The 23,220-nt window shown below is 42.6% G+C and overlaps 1 protein-coding gene across 1 annotated transcript in view; it reads left to right on the top strand.

The window, feature by feature from the left end:
- DHX29 (DExH-box helicase 29) overlaps positions 1–23,220 on the top strand; it is a 935,315-nt gene that overhangs the window by 257,624 nt on the left and 654,471 nt on the right. Inside the window, exon 6 of the mRNA XM_069222079.1 lies at positions 17,244–17,405. Within this exon, the coding sequence (XP_069078180.1) occupies positions 17,244–17,405 (162 nt within the window). The remainder of the gene's footprint in view (positions 1–17,243; positions 17,406–23,220) is intronic.

Here is a 23,220-nt window from a genome sequence, read left to right as displayed (position 1 = left end):
TTTATGTTCTTCCTCGTGGAATAATGTGATTGGAAACATGTTAATACGTTTTGCCTTGCTACTTTTGCTTGAACCTTGGCAAAGAACGTTTTTTCTCCCTGCAGTTTCCATTCCTTCAGCCACTAAGAAAAAAGATATACTGTCTAACCACCTCTAAATTGTATTCCTTTTGCACAGCCTGATTGCCACCCAATTCTGTTATGGCTGCACCCATTAAACAGGTTCCTGTCTAATCCATCTCATAAACAGTATAAACACTACATCATACTCCCTCTCTTTTTTCTGTTCATTCCAAGTTAACATATTTAAAAAGGACATACAGTCGGTGTGTTGATTGTTTTTCTTAATGATATATTTTTAAATTGACAAATGTGTAGTTTAGCTGCTAATCTAGTCAATCTGGCTGTGAAGACCCTACTTCCACCCGATGAAAGCTTGTTTACTAGCATTAATGATCAGTATGGAGGATATATTTCATCCTTCAAAGAAACAAATGGTAATGCTCCGCTGCTAAAGTGCTGTAAGTGACGGAGCAATTCCTCTCTGACTGATGCAAGATCTTGTTATCATCCAGTTCTTTACCTTGTAATGAGACCCCATCAACTCCACAATTACAGGCATTATCAGTTACAATACACTGGCTAAACAACGTTTCAAACAGTGCATGTATCACTTCTACCTTGAGAGATTGGGGTGACTTATATTGCTCAGCTCCCCATTTACATTTTGTGCCCTTCTTAATTAATGAATTCAGGGGTTGGACTTTAAAGGACTAGTCTTCAACAGACTTTGCGTAGAACTCTGCCAGTCCTAAGAATGGCATCAACTGCCTTCTTAATGTGGGGATTTGGAGCCTCTACAGTTGCCTTCATGTGACAATTTGTTGGTCTAATTCTGTTTTTCAGGATAGTGTTCCCCAAGTATTTGACGCTATCACAACTAAATTTACATTTCCTTTTTTTTTTAAGGTCAAATCTTTCTTAGCTAATGCATAGAGTGCCCTTCCAGGATCCTTAACCTGCTTTATTTGATCATTCCCAAATACAAGTATATCATCATAAAAGGTGATGTTGCCATCCACTCCATCTAATGTTTCTTTGATGACGCCTTGGAAATTCAGTGCAGTATTTGTGACATCGAAAGGCATCTGTTTGTTCTGGGGCATGCCTTCTTGTGTCATGATAGTGGTGTATTAGTTTCTTCCTCAAGTACAACTTGAAGATAAGGGCTCTCCAGGTTTAGGATGTGAGGGGCCCCACCAGGTTTGAAATGCATGTTATGGAGTGGATAACGGTCTGTCTAAATAGCGTTATTCAGATTGTGAAGGTCAGTACAGTGGCATAGCGTGCCTGAGCATTTGGGGAACATAACTATTGGAGTGACCCAAGGAGATAGCTCAATTGGTTCTATTATATCTTTGGAGCAGAGATCCCAAAGTATGAGTTTCCTCTGTAAGACAGTGGAACATTCCACATCTGATGACTTATTGGTATTGCTCCATCTTTCAATATTATATAGTGTACAAAATCCTTATGCTGGTGTGCCAAACCAGGATAGAATCTCATTTATCCACCACATAGACATTCCCTGAGTTGCTATGTCCTTCAGAGTTCATTGGAGCCCCAAAATAACCAAGGATATTAATCTTATGTCCCGAGTAGGTGCCTGGACAAATTCCAGTGGGTAACTGTAGGAAGTTGGCGCTGTATATACTATCTCAAAGTGAGGGATAGTGTGCACAGAGTCCAAGGGTTCCCCTTAGAGGTTGATAGTGGCAAAATTTGATAATTCTAATGCTCTATTTTGTGGTAGTGTGGTCGAGCATCAGGCTTATCAGAGGGTAGTGTTAAACATTTGTTGTACACACATAGGCAATAAATGAGGAACACACACTCAAAGACGTAACTCCAGGCCAATAGTTTTTATATAGAAAAATATATTTTCTTAATTTATTTTAAAACCACAAGATTCAAGATTTGAAGTAAATACATAAAATGGAAGGTACTTCACACAGGTAAGTAAGTAACTTTGAATTAGAGCAGTAACATACACAGTACAGGTTAAAATGGCAGTAAGCTATTTTAAAAGTGGACACTGCAAAAATCAACAGTTCCTGGGGGAGGTAAGTAAGGTTAAGTTTCTGAGGTAAGTAAAGCACTTATAAGCTCAGTTTCCTGGGCATAGTCAGCCCCCTGTTGGGGGTTCAAGGCAACCCCAAAGTCACCACACAAGCAACACAGAGCCGGTCAGGTGCAGAGGTCAAGGGAGTGCCCAAAACACATAGGCGCCTATGGAGAACAGAGGTGCTCCGGTTCCAGTCTGCCAACAGGTAAGTACCTGCATCTTCGGAGGGCAGACTAGGGGGGTTTTGTAGAGCACTGGGGGGGGGGGGGGGACAAACAGGCACACAAAACACACCCTCAATGGCACAGGGGCGGCCGGGTGCAGTGTGCCTAGTAGGCGTCGGGTTTTCTGTAGAAATCAATGGAGGGACCCGGGGGTCACTCTAGCGATGCAGACAGGGCACAGGGAAGCTTCTCGGGCCAGCCTTCATCTGGGCTAGGTAGAGGGCCGCCTGATGGTCACTCCTGCACTGTAGGTCGGTTCCTTTCGGGCTGCGGGTGCAGTGCTTGGTCCAGGCATCGGGTTCTTTGTTCCAGGCAATCGCGGTCAGGGGGAGCCTCTGGATCCTCTTTGCAGGCGTCGCTGTGGGTGCAGGGGGGTCGCCCCAGGTTACTCACGAGGTCGCAGTCGCCTGGGCGTCCTCTCTGCAGTGTTGGTTCTCTGGAGCTCGAGCCGGGGGCGTCGGGTGCAGAGTGTGAAGTCTCACGCTTACGGCGGGAAAAGTGAGTTATTTGGAAGTTGCTAAAAAGTTGCAAAGTTGTTGCTGTTTTTGAACAGTGCAGCTGTTCTCAGGAGTTTCTTGGTCCTTCAGGTTCAGAGCAGTCCTCAGAGGTCGCTGGTCCCTGTCGGATGCGTCACCGTGCAGGTTCTTTGAGTCTGGAGACAGGCCGATAGGGCTGGGGCCAAGTCAGTTGTTGTCTCCGTCGTCTGCAGGGCTTTCAGGTCAGCAGTCCTTCTTCGTGTTGTAGTTTGCAGGAATCTGATTACCTGGGTTCTGGGTCGCCCCTTAATACTGAATTTAGGGGGGTGTTTAGGTCAGGAGGGCAGTAGCCAATGGCTACTGTCTGGGGGGTGGCTACACCCTCTTTGTGCTCCCTCCTTATGGGGAGGGGGGCACATCCCTAATCCTATTAGGGGAATCATCCCATCTTAAGATAGAGGATTTCTAAAGGCAGGGGTCTCCTCAGCTCAGGATACCTTAGGGGCTGTCCTGACTGGTGGGTGACTCCTCCTTGTTTTTCTCATTATCCTCTCCTGCCTTGCCGCCAAAAGTGGGGGCAATGGCCGGAGGGGCGGGCATCTCCACTAGCTGGGATGCCCTGGGGTGCTGTAACAAAAGGCATGAGCCTTTGAGGTTCACCGCCAGGTGTTACAGTTACTGCAGAGGGAGGTGAAAAGCACCTCTGCCCAGTACAGGCTTTGTTCCTGGCTACCGAGTGACAAAGGCACTCTCCCCATGTGGCCAGAAACTCGTTTGGTTGTGGCAGGCTGACAGAAACTGATCAGCCTAGCACTAGAGTCGGACTGGTATTCAGGGGGCATCTCTAAGATGCCCTCTGGGTGCATTTTACAATAAATTCCACACTGGCATCAGTGTGCATTTATTGTGCTGAGAGGTTTGATACCAAACTTCCCACATTTCAGTGTAGCCATTATGGAACAGTGGAGTTTGTGTTTGACAAACTCCCAGACCATATACTCTTTATACAATGTCTAAGGTTTTGCTTGGAGACTGTAGGGGCATAGTGCTCATGCACATGTGCCCTCACCTGTAAGGCCTGCTAGAGGGGTGACTTACCTATGCCACAGGCAGTGGGTTGGGGGCATGGCACTCTGAGGGGAGTGCCATGTCAACTTAGTCTTTTTCTCCCCACCAGCACACACAAGCTGTTAGGCAGTGTGCATGTGCTGAGTGAGGGGGCCCCCAGAGTGGCATAAGACATGCTGCAGCCCTAAGAGACCTTCCCTGGCATCATGGCCCTTGGTCCCAGGGGTACCATTTACAAGGGACTTATCTGTGTGCCAGGGCTGTGCCAATTGTGGGAACAAAGGTACAGTTTAGGGAAAGAACACTGGTGCTGGGGCCTGGTTAGCAGGGTCCCAGCACACTTTCAGTTATAAATGGCATCAACAAAAGGCAAAAGGTCAGGGGGTAACCATGCCAAAGTGGCATTTCCTTACAGTAACCTTTTATTTTTCTCCCATAACTCCTGGACAAGTGCATTTCCTAGAATGGCAACCTATGCACACCAGTAAGAATGGAACACACCTATGTTCCATTTTGAAAACATGTTTTTCTTTTTTACTAGTGCTTGACCCTGAAGAACTTTATAATATGTTATGTTCTCAAAGTCATGGTTCTATGCTAATGTTCTCAGTGCTTTGACATAGTCCTTTTTAGATTGACCTAACTCATCGTAGAGACTAGAATTTACAACATTCTGTTATTGTATTATTTTATGATCATCTCAAGGCAATTGTTTCATAGCATAATCTCATACATTAACATTCATAGTTCCCTCCAAAGCAGGTAGTAGTTTAAATGATCCTAGTCCGTAACCACAAAGGGGTTCGTTTAACACGGGGTGTACAGTCAACACTTTGGAGAATTTTCACATAAGCTGAAAATATGATCTACCAAATTATCCATTCTCTTAGCAGTTCCCCAGCTGATGACAAAAGGCACAAAGGAATCTGAATGCTGGACTTTGTTAAACAGTAAATATGTACACAAAAAATGGAGAAAAAAGAAAACTAAAAGAACTATGATTGTCAACATCATTCTGGGTAATCCAAATGGAAGAAATACTGGGTCCAGGTGATGTGCTTTAACCTGTTCATTTTACTTTCACTCAATAATAAAGGCAATCCAATTTCCATAAATATAGTTACAAGAAACAAATACCCTACTTCCATAAACGTAATGTCTTCTGAGGGATACTCTTGTAATCCAAAACATGCACCTTTGGACAGTGTTACAGAAGGGGTTTTTCACCCTGACAGATTTGTTGTAGAGAAAGACCTCAGCCGCATATGCTCTCACATACTAGAGGTTATGATGCTATGTACATGCCTACACAGCCCCTCCTTTCAGATTCTCTATTGCTCTCCTCTGAATCAGAGCAGTCATATGACACCTAGTGAACCATTAGACTTCCAATATGACTGAAACAGCAGTGGAACGCAATGTGGTCTAGGACCACTTCAGCCACTATTCAGTGAGATAAGCTCTAACAATATGTTTCTCAGTGTCGGAGTACATTTTTGGCACTGAATATTGTGCGCTGTACTAAGGGATATTGACCGGGTCCTTCAGTTTCAATAATTTGATAGCTGAAATGCTGGAGATGCTGGAGAAACCATCAATTTTGGCATTTAAGTTTTACATTAACCGATTTGAATTGAGCAGTGCTTTAGAAGCTGAAGTAGTGACGAAGTTAAGCTGGTTAGAATGCTCAGCAGGATCAGCAGTCATTTCAGCAAGAGTGGAGTCTGTTCTGAAAAGTGCTTGGGCTCAGTGTTCGTCCATGAGACCTTTTACCTTTGTGATAGGCTTAGAGATGACATATTGGTCAAACAAGAATGTACCAACTATTATAGTCAACAAGAATTAGCTTGTATAGCTTGAAAAGATTGATTAATAAATCATGCAACTAGTTGAAGACAGCATACGTTAGATTATGTGACCAATAAAACAAAAACAGTTCATAGATTGGTTGTGTTAAATTTACATAAAGTATGAGCTTCTGCTTCATTAAATTGTGAGTGGGGAAAAAGAGATCAGCAGATGACGTACATGGAAGATTACTGCTACCTTTTCTCTGTTGCTGACCTTGTTTCTCACTGTTTAATATAGGCGGTCCGAAGTCATCCATAAACAATGAACAATGCACTGACCACCATGTTTCCGTAATACAAAGTATTTAGAGTTCTAAAAATGCTCTTTGATCATTTGCCAAAATTTTCACAATGGATCTGGAGTTTAACAGGTCAGTTGAGACATTGGCAAATAGCTTTTTAGAGCTATGGGATCAGGGTTTGTTTAAATCTGAGCTATTTGTTTTCAAGGAAAGAATGGTAAATATTTTGAGGACTGAGCTTATTATGATAGTTTGCAATAACAATATATTTAAGGGAGAACAGAGAAGAAAAAAATCCTCAGAGTATACAAAAGAACCGACCATGTGCCAGCCACATGAGCACAACCCAGTCTCAAAATCTGCAGGGGTAAAAAAAAGATCCTGAAGGCTAACTCTGCCAGCGCAGCTGCGATCACTCTTGCAGGTGATGCACTGAAAAAGGTTGAGGCCTTCAACTTCCTGGGCAGTGTCATAGACAAGTAGGTGACAGAGGCGCCAATGTCAAGGCAATAATCAACAAAGCAAGGGCTGCTTTCATTCATCTAAAGACAAATCTGGAGCTCCAAGGACCTAATGCTGCAAACCACGATCAGGCTTATTAATACCAAAGTAAAATTGCTCCTTCTCTAGGGAGCAGGGTAAGTGTAAGTCACATTCTCTGCAAGCGGACATCAAACACCACCAGGCAAGCCCTGACCTGAAACCCTCAGGAGAAAAGGGAAAGAATAAGGACAAGAAACACCTGGCACTGAGTCCTGGAGCCTGTCTGCAAGGAGATGGGTTATACCTGGAGTTAGGTTGAAAGAAAAGCCCAGGGGAGAGATGGCTGGAGAGTCATGGTTGATAGCCTCTACACGAGGAGGGGTAGTAGGCATAAGTAAATACAAGAAGAAGAAACTTCTCAGCTTAAACAAAAGAACCTTTTCCTGGGAATAATAGTTGGCTCCTGACTTTATGCAGCAAAAATGCAGGTGGGGCCAGAGGTAGGGAGCAGCATTCCGCAGACAAGCATGCCTTATGTGTACCATCTTTGCTTCTGGTCTTCATCCACCATTTTAAAGAATCAGGCATTCATGTAGCACATCATATCAATCTGCAGGAGCATGTAGGAAGTGCTCCCCTACTTTCAGGTAGTAAAACAGGGCAAAACAACAGTTATTCGAAATTGGAATGCAATAACATCTAATAAAAAGCCAAAGTTCAGTTTAGGGCCAGGCACCCCTAAGACGTACCAGGAAATGAAAAGAGTAAGTACAGCCTCAACAGCCGAAATAAATGAAAATGTTTATTTCCCTAAAGCTGCAATTTGAGAATAAAGAACCAAATGATTTGCAGCTAACCACCGCCATAGCTAAACAAGCACATGCTGAGTGCATATATCTATGCATAGCCCAAGAGGGTTACGTATTCCACATGGTTCCAGAACTTTGCTCAGTGGCATTACTTTACAAACTTAGAGAGACTTGAAGAAACATAATTTGTCAAATACTTTTTTACAGTGATGATAAGTTCTGGTTTCAAATGCAGAGCAGTAAGATGGTTTTGGTGTTGCGTTGAGCTACGAGTAATGCAACCTTTATATGTAACAGTTTTGACCCTTGTCATCACAAGTGTACCTAGAAACCTGTGTTGTTTGGCCAGTTTTTAAATGTATATTTTGTCTCTAGAGAAGGGTAACATCAGAGAAGGGTGAAAGCATTTTTTACAGTCACGTGTCCCTGGCACATTAGATGTGTCATCCTGTGCCTCATTTTCTCAGTCTGACTGACATGTAATTTTTCTCTGTGCAGGCGACTCATGTCGCACACCCCTTAATAGATGCTCTGCGTGATTTTGCACAGCAGGAGTATTAAAAGTGAGAGACAGGGGTACACCCAAAGTAGATGACCACTGGCTACCTAGCCAGGCCATGACATAGCTAACAGTTTGGTGCAGTTGATTAATAATCATGAGATACAGGTTTTGTTTTCCTGCACCCTACTAGTGAGACTGCCTTCTGGCACTCCCTATGTGGTAAGGTACCAAATCATTGTGGCCTAAATATTGTCTGACACAAAATGTTCTGTCCTAAATATAGTTCACAAAATATCACCCGATTGAAGTTATTAATAACAAAAAATCTTAACTCACTGGAGTGATATTTTTGTAGGCCACAGTATTTATGTATGAAAACAAAAATATGGTCTATGATCTGACATACAGCCCCCCTCTGTAAACCTGCCATTATTTCCACGCACAACCCCCATGGATATGACTCCTGTCTAAGTAAAGACAGAAGTCATGCCCCCCAGCACAATGGCCATGCCCAGGGGACCTAAGTCCTGGGCATGGACATTGGGATCAGCGCCATGGTGAGGGGTCCAAGTATGGCACTTTGCCAAAAAATAAAAATACTTACCTGGACTTATCTGGGATGGCTCTCCCCATCCTTAGGTGTTCTCCAGGTGTGGGTGTGGGTGGGTGGGGGTGTCCCTGGGGGCAGGGAAGGGCATCTGTGGGCTGTTTCCATGGTCTCTGACCATGGAAGATGCCCACAGGTCCCCTGACGCCTGCCCTGACCCTGGCGTTAAATAATGGTGCTAAGCAGGCTTAGCACCATTATTTAAGGCCCTTCTCCTCCCGTGCGTGATTTTTGCATGGGATAAATAAGGCACTAGGGCCTGTGAGTCATTTTTTGCCCGGGAACGCCTACCTTGCATCTGATTGACGCAAGGTAGTTTTCTGCAGGCAAAAAATGACTAACTCCAATATTTTGGCGCAAGACATGTCTAGCATCAAAATATATATATGGAGTTAAGTTTGCGTCGGATTTGCGTAAAAAAATGACACAAATATGGCGCAAACAAAGTATAAATATACGCCAAAGTGTTGGTATAGTCCAACCTAGAAGTAATGAGGGCCTCAGTCTTTCTGGCTGGAAAAGACAATAAAAACCCAGAAACATTTTCAGTGCATGGAGGATGCTGAAACAAGTTCCTACCACAGATCTAACTTGACGCTGGAATGATAACAGGTTATCAAATTGAAATCCTAGGTTCTTAACTAACTCTGTTTGAGGAACTGGACAAAGAGCTCCCTCTGGCCAGCAAGCCAACCAATTAGGAGGTTCATCCGTGCCAAAGAAGAGTATTTCTGTCTCATCAGCATTACACATCAGCTGATTCTGATGCATCCAGGGGGACAGTGCAGCCAGGCAAGGCCTAATTAAGTCTGGGGCAATGTCTTCACCTTTGTTAAAGGAGAATAGTAACTGAGTGTCATCCGCATACAATATACTCTTGGCATCAAATGATTCAGCCAGGAAGTCAAGAAGAGTAAGGTAAATATTAAACAAGCTCAGGTTAAGGGGCGGAGCCTTGAGGCACCCCAGCTGTTATACCCTTATTGCCTAATGCAAAAGGGAGGATACAAACCGCCTGTTCTTTATTCCCTAGGAGGAGTTTGCCCACCTTTTGCTCTCCCCTTAACTCGCATCTTCCGGTTGGCGATGAAGGAGGATAGAGTGAGTTACCATATAAAAGACTGCTGATACATCCAACAAAATCAGCACTGCCTTACCCACTGTGTCCAAAGTACATTAGATTTGCTTAGATAACTCAAATAGAGCTGTTTAAGGGCTCAGGATCTGCCTGAAACCTGATTGACTGGTGTGCAAGAGATCATTAGTCTCCAGATGGCAGGAGTGTTTTCTGTTTGCAAATTTCTCTTTGCCCGTGCCGGGAGCAAAGAGATAGACCTATAGTTGGCTGGTATGTTGGCTTTTTTAGTAAAGGAAGGGTTTTTGTCTGCTTACAAACCGAAGGGACCAATGCCATAGTTAATGAGTCTTTGAGCAATTTGTTTACAAGTGGATTAATCGCATCTGCACCCATAATTAACAGATTTGTGGAGTGAGGATCCACAGGAGCCAGATTTAATGCTCGGAATGGCTACAAAAGACTCCTCCAAGGATACGTAATTATAGGAAGAAAGGAAGCACTTCCTTGGGTGAAATATAGCTAATATCTTCCACGAAGGGTACCTTCAGATTAGATTGAATTGTGAGGATCTTATCTTGGGAACAAATATGCCAGTTTTTCGCACCACTCTAACAAGGGTGGCCCACCTCTAATACAAGCAGTAGGGGGCCATGAATGTATTTACTATCTTAAAATCTTTTCAAGATTCATTACTAGCTGTTTCACTCTTGTCTTGACAGAGGCACGGTATTTCCTTGGGGCCACCCAATATGTTTCCTTATCTACCGTCTTATACCCTTTATGCAGAGTGTTTTTTTTCTGTGGCAAGTGATTCAGTAAACCAAGGAGCAGAAGGTCTCCTTATATAGAATTTCCAAGACGTAATAGGAGCAAGTTTGTTGACCGACGAGCGGATCCAACTATCAACCATATTAGCGTCAATTTTAGTGTTGTCCGAGAGCTTGGGAGTAGTCTCTGTTATAGAGGCCAGACACTCACCTTGCATATCTTTATTTGTATGTTAATGTATGAGTGGAGGGCCTCCCCTACCTGTGCACCCTTCTGAGATGTAGCAGGCCAGCTAAACTTAATTAAAAATTCACCCGTTCATGGTAAGTGAAGACGGTCCTGCATCTGCAGTATAATATTGGGAAAAATCAGTTCACTTCTATGACCTGACAGATGAGTGGGCTTTAAGGCAAATTAGTTCAGTTTAAAAGAGTACATTGTATCCAACCAGGACACAGATTCGTTAGCTGTGGGGCAGTCCAAATGAATGTTAAAATCACCCAGTACCATGAATTGCGATTTTTGAATTAGGCTATTTCAGATATTGAGGCCTAGGTACCATTCTTGGCCCAGCCTAGCAGCCACCCATTCATAAGTGTTGTAGCTGTAGGTCATGAAACAGAAGCATTTCAGACCCAAGAAATTGAGCAGGTTCTGTAGGGTATTAATAGTCCGGCAAGCAAGTTAGATCTGCTCAATACTACACTTTCTTCATCAAGCAGAGAACCTTCAAGTTGATTTGTAAGGGTAACCAGAATGTTATTCTTCGTACTACTGGGGTATGGTCAGTTTCTTTAACCATCTAACTTACTAACTTGCAAGGGTATGAAATTTCTGTAACTTCTTAAGAGCCGAGTCTCAGACCGAAATAAAAACTATTTAATCAGTTTTTCTTCAAAAAATGCTAGCAGCCACCACTGTAGGATGAAGGTTCACTGGTCGAAAAAGAAGGACCATATCCAGAATATAAGGGTGTGGAAACAGGAATAGAAACTTCTCATCCAGAAGGGTTTCAAGCGCCTTCACCTTAGATTCTGGATTTTGTGGGACCTCAAGACCAGAGTACTAAGAAGACTCGTTCCAGTGATGTTTCTGATTACCACCTAGCAGAAGCTTGGATTTGTTAGCATTTCATTTCAAGAAGTTGGAACTCATCTAGTGCTGGACGCTTATAAGACAATCACTCAAGGTTCAGACAGAACTTGTTTAGATTGACTAAATGTAGAATCAGCTGGTTGTCACTTGTCAGTACCTTAAGAGCTGAACAAGCTAAAGAATTGTAGCAGAGGTCTGTCGTGCATATTAAACAGACTGGATGACTGAGATGCCCCGTGAAACCTGACACAGCACAAGAGAGTTGTTTGACAGAAAAGTGGGAGACAGTGAGAGACAGATCAGTCTTAAGGAATAGATATAAACCAAGCTGTGCTACTTTTGTTTACTTTGCTAAGAGTCACAAATAGAATAATGTAGACTCTTTTGATTGGATCAAACCCATCGTTAGGAGGGTGTATTGTGCGTGCACAGCAATAGCCATGGCTGTTTCCATTCCTGTGCCTGGACTGGATCGATGCTGCAAGGAATCTAGAATGTTAGTCACTTCCAAGTAGCTGAATGGCTGTTTTGCCACACATTTCTCTGCCCAACTTTACTCAATGCAGTGAGTAACATGAAAGTTCGATAGTTGCCAGTAACAAAATGTTCCAGGTTGTATTTTTTTTTTAATAGGGGTGACATAACCCTGGCCTTCTACTCATCAGTAAGGGAGCCAGAGGATAAGGTCAGATTAACGATATTTAAAAGTCTTTAGAAGATAAACGAGGCCAAAGATTTTAAAAGGGTGATTTGTCAAAGATCAGCCCGCATTGAATTTGAGTTTATGAAGAGATCCAGACACCAATACGAATATGTAGGAGGGAAGAAGAACCAGGAGATGGTTTGACAGTGCCAACAATGGATTTACTGTGAGGCTGGGTATTCCTGATACTAGACTTGCTATTCTGATTTTGGACAAAATGAAGTTTTAGTTTATATTCCAGTTTCTTTTTCTTTGGCAGGTAACTACTGCCTATTAAGTCACTGTTCTTTCCTATACATCAGCAGAGTGGTTGATGTTGATGATGGGTTCATATGGCAATTTTTCTTGGTGTTACTTGAGTGTTGGATTTCAGTGATGTTGCAGTCTGAGTCCTATCTGATGTAATGCTGGGTATGACGGAAGCTGCGGTCGGAGCTGGGTTTGTGACAGAATTTTAAGAGCGGGAGGCAGTCAGTGAGGTGAGTGAAGAGTTGATGGTGGCACTTTGCCAGTAGGTTGGTTTTTGGCACTTGTCTGGGTTTTACATGTAGGCTATTCAATATGAGTAGTTGGTATTAGTTTGGTCTGATGATCTGACAGGAGGTGCTTGATGGATGTGGCGGTAGGTGTGAAGAGAAAGTCAAGCAAAGTGTTGCAAACCTGTTGCCACTGAATTGTCCTTTGCTGTTATGAGGGAGTTATAAGATGTAGTTGAGACTTTTTTGTTTTCAAGGGGTAGTAGGTGGTGAAGCTTGAAAAATTGAGCCTTGTGCCACAGTGGTGATCTGACATTTAAGATCGAGATCGACATACAAGGTGGCCCAAAGATTTTTCTCTTTCTTGGCATGAGAAGTGTGTTTACAGAACTGGGGAGCTGATCTAGAAACATGGATGTTTAGATCTTGGTCAGGTTCTAATAACGCTTGTTTGCATCAATGTTGGGCTGCTTTCTCCTCTGTATTTCCTTAACAGCTGAAGGTTATTTTACACAATGGTAAAGCTTTCCTGCCTACAACTGACCGCAAGTAAACTTTTTTGTCATCCACGCATGAAAAAATATGCATATCCGATTTCTGAACAGGTCCATAAGTGGATGTAAGGTGGGTATTAAGCAGCAGTAGATAAATTGTTGAGCAGTGTGGCTCCTTGCTCTGTTTACGTTTTGAGGATGATGTAGGAGAGCCCAGTCAGTCAGTCAAGAGAACTTTATTTCGCCTACAAGAGCCACAAAAGCACATAGTAGCAATAAATAAATACACAAGGTTAAATAAAATATGTACAGTACATGTGATTAGATAAAAATAATAAAATTGAATGCCCTCCCAGAGTGAATTAATACATTCTTACTAAACAATTATACAGATAAACGTTTTCCTCTGATAATCCAACTTGCCGCAAGCAACTTGGCAACAGCAATCACTAGCATTGGGCAAGTGTCTGATCTGAGGATTCGGAGCGCTGTGTTGGACCTGCGAACTCCCAGCAGTCAACAAGCCGGGGCCAGCCATTTCCTACTGAGGCAGTGTATGCAGGCCAGACAAATAGGACATGAAGGAGGTTTTGAATGGGTGCTTTGCAAGCTGGGCAGATGGTTGTTTCTTCATGTGACCAACGACTGGTAAGTAGTCTTAATGGCAAGGTGCCAATGCGGAACTGGAAGTACAACTTCCTTTCTCTTGGCACCGTGATTATGTCCCAGAAAGCCTCATATTTGTACGTCTCTTTTAGGTTGGCAAAATCACATGATAGTGTAGAGTGGAGTGCAACCCTCAGATCTTCAGAGTCTACCATATGCCAATACAATTTTTTGAGGTCGCGTTTTGAAGGAAAGGAGGTAGTGGTTGGAGAATCCCATAGTTCTCTAAGCCCAAGCCAGTAAAGTAGCCCCTTTATGTGTCTGAGCCAGGGGATACTATGAGAATGGTCAGCTTCTAAAATGACCTGCAGGGCTACAGTAAAGGAGGCAAGCTCTGGGGTAGTCCAAAGATGCCACCAGTACAAAAGGGGACGTAGGCGGGCTTTGTGGCCAATGCGTTTCATACCTAGGACCTTTAAAAGGGGGAACAGTGGAGTACTTGGTGGGAAGGACATGAGATTTCTTAGGAACTTATTTTCAGAAATCGTTATTTCTTGGTCTTTGGCATAGCCCCACAGTTCAGCGCCATAAAGGGCTGAGCTCACAGTCTTGGCTTCATATATCTGGATTGCAGGGCGTATTGGTTTGGTACGTGAGAGGTTAAAATTCTTTATTAAAACCCCCATTGTTCGCCTTAGTTTCAGTGCTTGCTTTGCAATATGTGATTTCCAATAAAAAATTTCAGTTAACATTATGTCCAGGTAACTAAGTGTGCCCACCTTTTCAAGTGGGGTACCCTGGAGAATAAACTTCCCTCTGAAGGATCTGTGGGGATTGAGCGTCAACAGTTTCATTTTAGAAGCATTGATTTCAAGTCCCCGCATGGAACAAAATTCCTCAAAGCACGTGAGGAGTTTCCGTAATCCACTAGGGGTCTTAGATATCAGGAGTGTATCGTCTGCAAAGAGCAAGACCAGAATCTTCTGTGTGCCTAACGATGGTGCGTCAGCCTTCACTCTGAGTAGAGAGGGACCGATATCATTAATGTACAAGGAGAACAGGGTGAGGGCAAGGACACACCCTTGCTGCACATTCCTTGACACCTGGATTCTGTCAGTTAGCTTCCCCTTGTCATCCTACCTGACACGTGCATAATTACACTCATGGAGCCGAGTTAGTAGTACAAGAATGTGCTTGGGATTCCCATTAGGGAAAGGACTTCCCACAGTTTGTTATGGGGTACTAGGTCGAATGCAGATTTCAAATCCACAAAAGCAACATACAGATTCCCTTTGCCAATAAAAACAGTTTTCCAGTATAAACGCAGAAACCTAAGGGTTTCCTCAATGGTAGATATTTCTTTATAAAAACCTGCCTGGAAGGGACTAAGGATGTCGTGTTCCGTCATCCAGTCTTGAATCTTGCCCAAAAGGCAGTGACAGAACACTTTCTGCACGCAATCTATTAAGCTAATTGGCCTATAATTACAGGGGAGGGCTGTCACCCTTTTTAAAAATCGGGACACTATGGCCCCCTTCCAGTACTCAGAGATTGGCACCCCAGATGCTATTGCATTCTCTATGATGGTGATATATCTTGACCAGATTGCAATATCGGTTAAGAACAGGTCTGCTGGAACAATATCCGAACCAGGTGCCCTACCACGCTTTAGAGTATCTAAGGAATATGCTATGTCCGTTAGTGAGAACAGTTGCAGCACTGGAAGGGTGGATGTTAGAGTAATATTTGAGCAAGGGTCCTTATGTTCAGGAGTTGTACTATCATGGTCATAAGAGTACAACCCACTAAAATGGTCTACCCAGTCCTTTGGAGCAATATTAGTTGTAATGTTCAATTCGCTGTTTCCTGAGCCACGCGCTACCAGGGACCAAAATGCACTACAGTTCCTCTCTTGTACGGCGTCACTAAGTTCCGCCCACCACTTGTCATCTTGTTCACGCTTGGCTTTGCAGATAGCCAATTTGTAAGACTTTCTAGCTGAGCGAATGGCGTTTACATCCTTAGATTTAATATCTTGGATTAGATGCTTGTTTGAGAACTGGCACTCTTTGTTAAACCAGCAATGCCTACCCTTAAGCCTCTTGCTATCAGGAGCTATATCTACTGAGAAGTATGCCGCAATACCCTTGAAGCATGAGGTGTGAGTTAAGCTTATTTCCTCGTTGGGGATTGCGGGACCTGCCTCTAAACCCATCAATGTGGTCCTCAAGGTGGTGTTAGCAGCATCGATGAGTGTGGGTCGAGCCAGAACCTTATTCCACTTTAGGTGACGTTTGTCACTAACCAGAATGATTCCCTCTGGTGCTATTACTGAGGTGTTGATCATGGACAGGTGGTTACACAAAGCTGACAAATGGACTGAAAGAGGATTATGTTCGCTTTCAGATCTCTCAATAACCATCATGTCGATGACTAGGGGCCATAGTCTTATGTCGACTAGACAATAATCATTTCTATTAGTATGGATGACTTTGTTATATGTGTGACAACCCTTTCCGTCTGATTTGGTCCTGCAGTTAAGTGCCCTGAGTCCAAATTCCATGGTCAATGATTTTACTTAGACAGCAACCTGCAACCACCTTTTAATGGGCGGGATATCCAGGGCAGGGATTAGACCGTGCCTGATCCTCCTCGTGATTGGACCGAAGATCATCCCAGTCAAGGGGTTCAAATGTGACATTTAAGTCACCTTCACAATGATTTTATGATGCCGGGGACAGTTTTGCAAAAATGCCTCCAGAATACAGAGGGTTTTGGAGACCCGACCCCCCAGCCTCTGTAGTGCAGATGTTAAGAATGATCACAACTGTGCCTGTCCCGAATGATAGGCGAAGACCTAACAGGTCAGGGGAATCAGTAGATAACTGTGATATGTGGCAGTTTAGTGATGTTCAGTCCAAATGGTTAAACCCCCCCGGAGGGCCTGCCCCTGTTACTGGGCAAAGCACGGATATGAAAATTTGAGTAGCCATTTTGAAAGAGTGGATCAGTCGACCATGTCTCCTGGAGAAGACATATGTTGTGTTCCTCAATAAAGGAGGTAAAGAACGGGAGGGGGGGGATAGATATTAAACCTGCCACATTTCATGAGAGAAGTTGTACCCCGGTGATTGGAAGGACCACCCTGCCCACTGACATGAAATCAGATACACGATTGTTAACCTCCTATAGGCAGCCTGATCTCCCAGAAGTCTAAAAGTATCCAAAGGCTGGTCCTTTATCAGAAATTTGGGAATTTGAGAGTCAGTGACAAAAGTTGTTAATGATGGTCCATTAGAGAGCAGCACATTCGCCTGCAGCCCACTGTTTTTCACTAAAAACACAGCACTGTTTTCAGACTGATGCGCCTCTTGGGCTGCGCCTGGCACCAACCTCCCCCACTCTACATTAGGATTTGTCATTGCAGTCATTGTTTGTTATTGCTATGATATGGACATGGTTCATGTGTTATGCTTCAACTTAATTCTATAAAATAAGTTAAATGACCCGTCAGTTGCTTGACTGTAGCATGGCAAAGTAAATGAGTCCAGTCCCCCCGCTACCACCACTATTGCAGTACAAATTATAAACGGTCATGATGTGTTCTTTAAGAAATGCCAATGCTTTCCTCCTTCTAGGGTGCAGCAGAAAAAGAGACTGTGAGAGATGAAAAAGGAGGTGCTGTGGAGAAGGAGGACGATGTGGTGAAGGATTGGATTTTGCGCTATGTGGAACAAGAACAAGAAAATGATGAAGAGAAACAGTCTGCCGTGGTGTCAGAGGAGGAGAGGTTCGACCCTGTAAGTTTCCAAATCAAATTGTGTAAGGAAGCAGTTCTTAAACATTTTCTCCTCTTCAGAGAATGATCCATCTGTAGTGCATTGTATAATCACATAGGACGCCAAACCCCTTGTATGCAATTACTTGGGGTGTGTTTATCCTTTGGCACTGTCCAGCAACACCACCTTCAGGCCACGTATGCAGTTTTCTGTTAAAGGGAAATATTTTCCCGTAACACATTTCTGCACCTGTTTTGACATTTTATGCCTTTTTCAGGAAATGTGCCGTAACCAGATTATTGCACATTTCTGGAGTGAAATTAGAAACAAAAAGTGTAACGATGGAAAGCCTTCAATAGCCATTTGTCCCATGTCATGCATGCAGCGGTCACGACAGCTGCATGAGTGAAATGGGACAAATAGCAATCTACACGGTGTCCACAAAAAATGTGAATGGGCTGCTTTCAAGAACATGGTGTGTACGTTTAAGTTATGATAAGGTATAATGGGAAAATACGTTTTATATCTAGAAGTTGATGCAGCGACCTCGACTCTCACTCACTGCTAGTGGCACACATTTGGTGGTCATGTTGAGCTCTCACAACAGGTTAAATTTATCATCTGGTAGGAAAGACTAGATTTTGCATTTTACTCTGTGCAGAACTGCTCCTGGGAACTGAAAAGGATTCAGGAGACTTTTCTACCACACTGGAAACAATGCACCATTACTTTGGAAAGCTCTGAGCATACTTTAGTGGATTTTGTATGACATTTGTATTCATTGTATAACTATTTGTTATTTTGTATTATTTTACTGACTTTGCTTTACCATTGATGTTGAGTTTTGTGTGACACCATCTCCTGTGATATCATCAAGTACACTCAATTTATGTCTCACTTCTACGAATTCTCAAATTTCAAGAGTTCTGTGAGTGTTAGGGCATTACTGAACCAACACCCTGATGTGTTTTGGCCTTTTAGATAGTATACATGTGCCCGTATGAGTAGGGACCTCTGGTAATGATTTGAGGAATTGCCGGGGTCAGACTGGCTTATAGCGCAGTCTGCTAGTGCCAGAAGGGCTGGTCTTGCTGGTCAGTATGTGGGTCAGTATCTTTGCTGTATCTGGGCCTGTTTTATGACCGACCTGGTGGCTCAGTGCTCACATTGATTTCTCCAATATTACAAAACCATTGCCTGCAGAAAGCACAAAAGGGTATTGTCCCCGATACCTCGCAAACCACATGTACAGTATGCCTTTACAAACTCTCTGTTTTTGTCTTCAAATGTGGGGCACTTCTTTAACTATCTGATTCATTAAAGGGAGACACTAATGCTTTGGTGGCTGGCTCTGTTTTCTGCCGCAGTCCAAACCTTGGCACTGCACTACTGCATTCATAAATGGTGTGATTGACTTAAATTGACTTAAATGGTGTATCGACTTGAGATTGATTTTCCACAGGATCCTTTTTGCATGTCTTAATAATGGTGTTTTTTTCTCACAGCCACCTCTGTCCCTGCATGTCAGTTTTCATTCTTGCTCATTTGTTTTATATTTTAAGTGTCTGTTAGTAAAGTGCAAATCATCAATACTCTATGATTTCTGTCAATGTCCCAAAGGGTTACACAATGTTCTTCTGCTTTTTAAAACCTGGAGTGTACTATGTAAGCGCCCTGCCTATGCAGCTGACATTTGCACCAGCTTTCTGTGACTCTATTTTTTTCCAAATTGGAGGAGGGGTTACAGTTGCAGTGTAGCGTATTTTTTTAACATAGTGTTCACGTGGGTGCAGATTTTGAGCCTGTAGGATCTAAAAGGATAATTTCCCCTACTTGCATGAGGACTTGACCCATGGAATTGAAGGCACGCCTGTGCTCCATCACAATGCTGCTGATGCAAACGCAGGCGCCAACAGCCTCAGGAAGCATACTTAATATAATCCAAATAGGAAGTGGTACACAAAGGAAATTTCCCCCACTGGTGTTAGGATTCTATTAATGACACCGCTGAAAAGAGCATGACTAAAGTCTTCTTCACTGAAACGATGGCAACAAAGAAAAACAAGTGAAACACCTAACATGAATGAAAAAACGTTACTAGCATATTTTAACATATTATTAGCGGTGCAGCCCAATTGTTACCTCATAATACATTACCTAATCATGGCACACTGTGAAGTATAACTCTACCTGCCGAACAGCATATGCCTTCTTTTTTTGCAATTAGAACTACATCCTTGTAAAGGTAAATATAGAAAAGTAAAACTGCTGAAAGTTCATATTCTTCATCCTTAGACGGTCTGAAGTTGTGCAACTGGAAGCCAGGAATCAACAATGTTCATTAAAGTGAAAACATTAGTTAAATAACCTTCCCAAAGCAAAAGAGCTTTCATCTCCATTCAAACCACAAGAGAGAAATTCAGAATTATATTTGAGGGAGAGAAAGGGAGGGCTAATTCTTTTCTCTGTTTTTAGTAAATCCATATATCCTGTCATGTTAGTGGGTGAGATTTCCATTCTACTACAAGACCGGAGTCTCAGTTAGGAAACTTTAAAGCTCTCGATCAATCTGCTGCTTTTAAGATCTCTTCCAGAGCTCCAAAAGAAAGATTAGCCTTGGACGCCATCGCCCCTCATGTTGAGTGAGGCCCCAAAAGGGAAACGTCAATGCCCACCCCTGGCTCACCTGGACAGAGGAGAGACTAAAGCATAAGGGTTTTTAAAAGACACTAGAGGTTGTGAAATTGAAGGAGAACAAAAAGCAGATTTTTGGCATTCATAGGAATAAAGACATTTAACCACACACACACATTTCTTTACAATCTGGAAAAAGCAGGATAAAAACAGAGGTAGGTTCTTGGTGTGTCTAGTAATTAAAAAAAAAAAGTAACACAGTGTGGAGAAAAAGATCTGTTGTGCACCTCAAACGCTAACACCTGAAACTGTTTTGATTAATACAAGACAGAATAACAGCGTCAGTTTTGCTGATAACTATTTTAAAGAAAGATGACCATTGCCAGGCCATGACAAGAGTAAATCTAATTTCTACTTCATATTCCATAGAGAAGAATACTTTGGCCTCGGAGGAAGCTTCAGACAAATTGACTTCAAGGCCCTGGAGACAAAGAAATGTTGTCCATTGGCTTCCCCTTTAACCATAATATGATCAGATATGTAATAGTTAACTCTTTTGTAGGCCTTATCTGTTGTGAATAGGGATAAAATAAAATGTACTATATCTACTATAGATATTGGAGTAATCTGCTACTCCACGACTGACCATGCATATTTGTAATTGGATCTAGTTGAAGTTGCCTAGGGGACATTGATAACTGACAATACTTACTGCGAAAGTCCCTGGACATGCCAAGACAACTTGAAATCCTTCCTGCTCGTAGATATATAAGTGCCCTTGAAAAACTAAGTTGTGATGAGAACCCTATGGGGTCCTGTAGGCGAAGAGGAATAATGGAAGTGTTCTGGGGAAGTTTATTGAGAGTTCTAGACATTGAGGGAACCATATTTGAGTTGGCCAGAAAGGGGTCACCAAGACAAGAAATGCCAAATCTCTCCTGATGTGCATTAGAGTCCTCTGAATCATTTGAAAATGAAGGAAAAGTGTAACCTTGCAGATTTCCTACTACTGAAGGAGCGCGTTTACTGATTTGACATCTAGATCTGGCATCCAGCTGTGGAACCAAAGTAACTTCCGTCAGAGACGGGAGGCAGAAAAGTCTGTCTGAAGCAGACCTCAAAGGCGATGGAGCCTCTGGAAAACCTTGAAGTCCAGAGACCAGTCGCTTATGTGTTGCAGAAATCTGGAACCCCAGCCTGACACTGAACTGGAAATTCCTGGAAGATAGTTTGCTTTGAGCATTATTCCTATGTCTAGAAAAAAGTAATAGAATTTGCGGACTAGGACTACTAGACCCTTGGATTTTGCCCCTCCGAACTTGTTTAAGGAATGGACAGCTGATACCCTGTTCATTCGTAGGAGATTGCAACATTTCACTGTATCAATACCCACACTTTTTACTGTAAAGGAATCGGCGAGCGGTTCTAAATAATTTATATATCATTGTTGCTTTTCTGTGGGCTGTTTTCCATCTCTGATCCTGTTCCCCCTACATACCTCCCAACCTGCTTTGCTGGTATTGGTCTCTAATGTGATGATGGGTGGTGGCCAAAAATTGATTTTCTATTCCAGGCTTCCAGGCGTTGAAGGGACTGGTAATGTAGTGGAGCTAGAAAAATTTCCTGAATAGACACAGATTATAGTCCTAGAATCCTAGCTAACTTCCTGAGGAAACACCTGTCCACGTTGAGTAGTGCCCTTATTTCCTTCTTTTTTAGCTTTAACATTTTTTGAGTAATGGAAAGAGTTTGCTTGACAGTAACTATTATAAACCCTAGGAACTTAATAGTCTGAGTTGGAACTAGGGCATATTTCTTTTGGTTTATCACAAAATCCCAATTGTTGAAGCACAGTTACCAACCAAAATATGTGTGGTGGGGATCTTGTGAGAGTTGGCCATTATTAACATGTTGTCTAGATAATCCTGAATGCGAACCCTGTGAGATCTCAAGAAACCCACTTCTGGTTTTAAGAGTTAAGTGAAACATCAGGAGGGGCAATGGCAGACTGTAAGGGAGGAAGTAAAAAATAATACAGAGTGTACTTCCACCTGAATTGAAGACATGGTCTGTGGGAAAGATGACTAAGAACTGAGAAGTAAGCATCCTTCAGATCCCCCATCCTAACAATTCTCTATTCTATAAGGAATCTCTCAAGCAATTCCCCCATCTGGCTTGAAGTGTCTGTACATCACAACGTTGTTTAAAAGTTTGAGGTTTTAGAGAGGGCAGTAACTGTTGTAGGAATTACGTACTAAGAATAAATTGGTGAGAAAACCCTTAAAATCTAAGGTAACTTTCTCTATTGTCTCTTTTCTTAAGATATCATTCACTTCTTGTGTTATGAGTGTTGTCTCTGATGTAGTGAAAACCAATTGACAGTAAGGAGATAATTTAACTGGGTGAGAGTAAAATTATATTTTATAATCCTAATTTGTTTGTGGTGTCCATTTATCTGATGTAATTGGTGTCCATTTGCAAAGAGGATGAGTCTGACACCCAAATTTCTTGGGGGAAAAAATGTAAGTGTAAATAACTTATTGTTATTTGTTTGTGAGCATCCTCTGCCCCGATGTGTGTGTGGTGCTTGGGTATATAACAGATGACTCCAGTATGGTAATTTCCCCTGTATGTATGTAGTGCAGGTTTGTTGGGTAGCTGTAGCCCCTATTGGTAGATGTCTCCTAGTTTCTGCACTGCTCCCTCTTCCCTGCATTAAGCAAGCTGTTTTTATTGAAAAAGACTAGCACCAGCCATTGTACAGTGTATGTCATAGCTATAAAATCATGTGAACTTCAAAATAGCAAGAACATTTTTTGTGATAATCTGCCCAGGTTCAGCAGGTTCTTGTTGGTCAGCTAATGAAGGAAGGCATAAAAACACTGTGGAATATTGACTACCAAAGTTAAATTAACAAGAAATTGGCATGGACAGGGAAAAGACATATTGGTACACACTCATCATAGAAAACCCCTTATGGATAATGGACAACCCTGTGGGCATACTGCCACCAGGTGGGCACTCTCCTCGCGACAATTGCCATGTATGCCCTTTCACAAAAAAGATGAGCGGTAGATCAGGGGTTCACAACAGGAAGTTGAAAGGACTATCAAACCGCAATTCCAAACATGTAGTTTACATCAGAAAAAGTGCACTTGCAATCTCCTGTATGTACTGATGACGTCAAGAAGCATAAAAACAA

This window comes from Pleurodeles waltl, chromosome 1_1 (assembly GCF_031143425.1).
Source record: "Pleurodeles waltl isolate 20211129_DDA chromosome 1_1, aPleWal1.hap1.20221129, whole genome shotgun sequence".
Taxonomy (NCBI): Eukaryota; Metazoa; Chordata; class Amphibia; order Caudata; family Salamandridae; genus Pleurodeles; species Pleurodeles waltl.
Note: the sequence above shows the minus strand (reverse complement) of the source record. Positions and strands in the feature narration are given on the sequence as shown.